Genomic DNA, 4,154 nt, shown 5'->3' with positions numbered 1-4,154 from the left:
CATTACTGTACTAGGGGATAAAAACATGGCAAAAAATGCAAAAAAGCAGAAATAATAAATGCAACCTTTTCAGATTATAATGCAATAAAAAATATTAGCAAGGGTACATGGAGGCAAACCAAAAACTAATTGGAAATTAAATAATGATTCTCCAAAATCTGTTAGAGAACAAATCATAGAAACAATTAATTTCATTGAAGAGAATGACAATGATGAGACATCATACCAAAATCTATGGGATGCAGCCAAAGCAGTATTCAGAGGGAAATTTATATCCTTGAGTGCATATATTAACAAATTATGGAGGGCAGAGGTCAATGAATTGGGCATGCAAATTAAAAAACTAGAAAATGAACAAAAAATTGTTGACATTTACTTTCAACAAAAACATTTTTCACATGAACATCTCAAGATCTTCAATCAATGTAATGATTGGCCACAGTTTCACAGGACCAGTGAGGGCATGATAAAGAGTTAGGATGCAGAATGAGTCAGTTTTGAACTCAGTCATTGTATGGGGATTTGTTTTGCTTGACTGTATTTGTTAAGAAGGGTTTTGTAAATTTTTTTTTTTTACCAGAAAAAGGGATGATAGGAAAGCTTGCTAGAAAATGAATTGATATTTTGAATTCATTGATGGTCTCATGAGCATCAGTGCCATGTCTGTAGTAAACAATGGTTGATGAATTAATGTAGTGGGTTTCAGAGGCCAGCTTACCACATGTCCAACCTTGGAAATACAACAAAATGACATCCCCAGTTCCCAAATGTCCTATGTGGTCCTTAGGGTGGGACTAACAAAAGGACAAGGAACCAAGATACAAAGGGATGCAAAGGTTGTGTGTAGGTTATCTTGTGAAAAATTTGGGAATGTTAACATCTTGCTGCCCTGTCTGGTTTCAACACGATGGAACAGGATGTTCCTCTCCCTGTTTCTGACTCCTTTTGTGTATCTTCTCTCTCCCATTAGATGTTAAGTTCCTTGAGGGCAGTGACTCTTTCTTATGAATTGTTTCCTCTATGCTAAGCACAATGCCTAGTACACAGTAGGCATACAAATGTTCATTAGATGGATAGATCTTAGTGTTTCTTGGATATTTCATTGACTCACAATTCTACAGGGAGGCAGTTATTCCAGCTACTCAGTTTTACAAGTGAGGAAATAGGGTCAGGGATATTGAGTGAATAAATGTTGGAGGTCATATCCCACCACCAGATCTCTCTCCTGCTCCATTAAGCTTTCATCTCCCAGACCAGAGGGTGGAGAGCAAGGAAGGAGTTTCCCATGGAAGAAGTGAAAATTGAGTGAGGATTTCAGGTCATGTTATTCCTGGCATGAAGGACAGAGAACCAAGGGATCCAGGGCAGAAGGGACTGTGCTGGTTTAAGAAAGAACATCAATCTTCTGAGAACGGAAGATAAGCAGGCAGGGAAGTTGCAGAGCTAATTGCTTGCCATTTGGCCTACCCAACTTCTCCATGGCTCCCCTTAGCTGTAGCTTGGGAGTAAGAGTTTGCCTGATCTTTCAGTGACATCAGGCCCATTGCCAAAAGGAATTTGGCAAGGGGCCTGGTTACTACCCATGTGTTAGCCCTCAGGAGTGGAGCAGAGATGGAGTCTTGTAGTTGGCTGCCCCCAACACTGATATCAAATGGGAAAAATTCCAGGTCTTAGTGGAGGAACCTTTCTCCAAAAGAAAGCAACTATTTAATTAAAAACAAAACTGACAAAAAAACCCACAACCTCAGTGAATCTTTTATTTGTCAATATGGAGTATGTAGCAAAGTAACAAACATTTCTGCATTGAAACACTGTTTTCCTCCCCATCTTTTTCCCTTTGTGAAATTCATAGGGACAATACACATCTTTGGGGTCCTGGCTTGGGTGCCATGTGGTTTCCAGCCCAGCCCAGCCTCAACACAAAACCCATTCATTTCACCATGACCTGCATGATGAACGGTACATCTGGCCCACATTTCCCCAGTGTCCCCAGCTCGTCTCATTCTCCTAGCCAGACCCTCAGCATGGATGGGGGGTGGGGTTCTTGCTGATAGGTTGGGGGAGGGACACAGAGGGAGTGGGCAGAAACAGCAGCTTTCATTTATGAAGAATGGCAACTTATGACACCTCCCAATTGGCCAGGAATAAGACAGAGCACAAGGATTAGGGAAAGATGGCAAAAAGAATTCACAGTTTTCATATCAGAGAAAGTGCAATGTAGAATGGCTCTGGCCCTTCTGGGAGTTCTTGGACCCAGGGGCACAAGGATGTGGAGTGGGGTGGGGGGTAAGGTTCAAGGGGAGACAGATTCTCTTCCTCCTTGACTAAGGAAGGGAAAATTTAGGGTCCTAAGGACCTCTAGGTTTCCTCCTATTTGGAGGCTGGATAGGTTGATTATAAATTTGGGAACCAGAAGGACTCCCATTTTGTAGAAGAGAAAAAAGGTCATGGGCTAGCTTGAAGGTATGGTGCAGCCTGTGGCAAAGCTGGGACAGGAACTCAGATTTCCTGACCCCCAGTCCAGGCTGTCAACATTATTCCAAAAACCCAACCTTTTAGTAAACACGACAGGGGCAGGAAGTGAAGGGGGTGGCAGCAGGGAGGTCAAGGTGCTAGTTTTGGCAGAGCCCGGCTGCTCTGGGCAGAACGAACATGGACTGTCATAGTCCAGTTATGGAAAGAAAGGATCACTTTCTTACTCCCTCTTCTTGAAAAAATGATGTGGCTTAAAAAGAAAAAAATATCTATTTCCCCATTAATCTTTTTCCTATCCCTCTCCTGCCTTGATCTCTTCCGGAGATTCCCACCGCCAGCAGTGGCGGAAGGGAACAAGGTTGGCGGGGAGAAGAATCATGAAACCAGATCCAGGGACCCACAGAAAACTCCTCTGCCTGCTCAGGCACCACAGGGTACCGGGGCTAGAAGAATAGGCTTGTGGGGCAGGGGCCTTGGCAGTGCCCCGACCCCTCAACCCCTCGGAGTGTCAGACCAGTTTAGTGCAGGGGCTATCCCAGGCCATGGTGTTTCTTCTTCATCCAGGAGCGCTGGTCCAAAGACACCAGTATACACCATCCTGGGCCATGTAAGAGAGGCAGGGCTGAGGGGAGTGGGGCTCTTTCTTTGGAAGCCAAGGCTTAGAACAGGCCTCCTGGAATTGAGTTCTTCCTCTTGCTCTTGGTGATGGAAGAGGTTGTGTTTCCAAGGTGAAGTCCTGCCAACCTCTCCAAGTCCCAGCAGCTGGGCTAGGGGCCCAAAGCAGAGGGAGAGGTCCTTTTGGATCCGGTGGGGAGGGGGGAAAGGACAGAGAAGAGCGGAGGCCCAGAGGCACTTGATTGCAGGGTTTCACAGACAAGACCAACTTGCAGCCAGCGGGATAGAGAGGGAATGTGATATGGGCAGAGATCAATGGTCTGTACGTCAGGGATCCTAATGGAAAGGAAGCTGACCCTCCGAGCAAAAATAGTGTCCAGTCTGGAGCTGGGAGGGCCATGGTGCCCACCATCAGGTCATGTAGCGAGTAATGGCGCGGAGGGCATAGAGGAGGGCTGCTTGCATCCGGGCCTCGAGCAGCAGCAGATTCACATGGACCTGAAGGAGGGAGGGATGTAGAGAGGGGACCCTTGTAGGTAGAGTTCAGAAACCCCATCTTCCCATTTTCCAAGGGAACGGGACCAAACTTGTCACTGGTCTTATCCCCCCAACCCTGTCTCATCCTGAAGTCACTCAGGAGGAAGAGGGGAGTCCCAGAAACTTGCTACCTCAAAAGCTTGGCCCAGGGACCTAGCCTCAATACATCTGGCTGCTCCCAGGAAGCAGAGCTATGTCAGCCTGATTCCCTGCCTTTGGTTCTAAGATGCCTCACACTCTCCTACCTCCAGACCCGTAGGATATCAGAAAGTCAGAGATAGAAGGAAGCTTAGAACCCAGACTGTCAAGAGTTAAGAAGGGCCCTTAGAACAGAGAATGTCAGAGCCGGGAGGGGCCTCAGGACAGAATATATGTCCTATGTCCATATGTGCATAACATATCAGGGTAGGAAAAGCCTTTAGAACAAAGAATGTCAGAGCTAGGAAGAATCTTCGGAGACCATCTAGTCCAAACTTTCATAAAAAAAAAAAAAAAAAAAAAAAAAAAAAAAAAAAAAAAAAAAAAAA

At 45.5% G+C, this 4,154-nt stretch overlaps 1 protein-coding gene across 2 annotated transcripts in view; it reads right to left on the bottom strand.

Moving 5' to 3' along the window:
• Window positions 1-1,743: 1,743 nt before the first annotated feature.
• Window positions 1,744-4,154, bottom strand: part of SESN2 (sestrin 2) — a 27,709-nt gene continuing 25,298 nt past the window's right edge. For both annotated transcript variants that reach the window (XM_044667941.1, XM_044667943.1), the window contains one exon: window positions 1,744-3,588. In XM_044667941.1, the coding sequence (XP_044523876.1) occupies window positions 3,502-3,588 (87 nt within the window). In that variant the 3' untranslated portion in view covers window positions 1,744-3,501. The remainder of the gene's footprint in view (window positions 3,589-4,154) is intronic.

This window comes from Gracilinanus agilis, chromosome 3 (genome assembly GCF_016433145.1).
Source record: "Gracilinanus agilis isolate LMUSP501 chromosome 3, AgileGrace, whole genome shotgun sequence".
Lineage (NCBI taxonomy): Eukaryota > Metazoa > Chordata > Mammalia > Didelphimorphia > Didelphidae > Gracilinanus > Gracilinanus agilis.
This window is presented reverse-complemented; position numbering and strand designations above follow the sequence as displayed.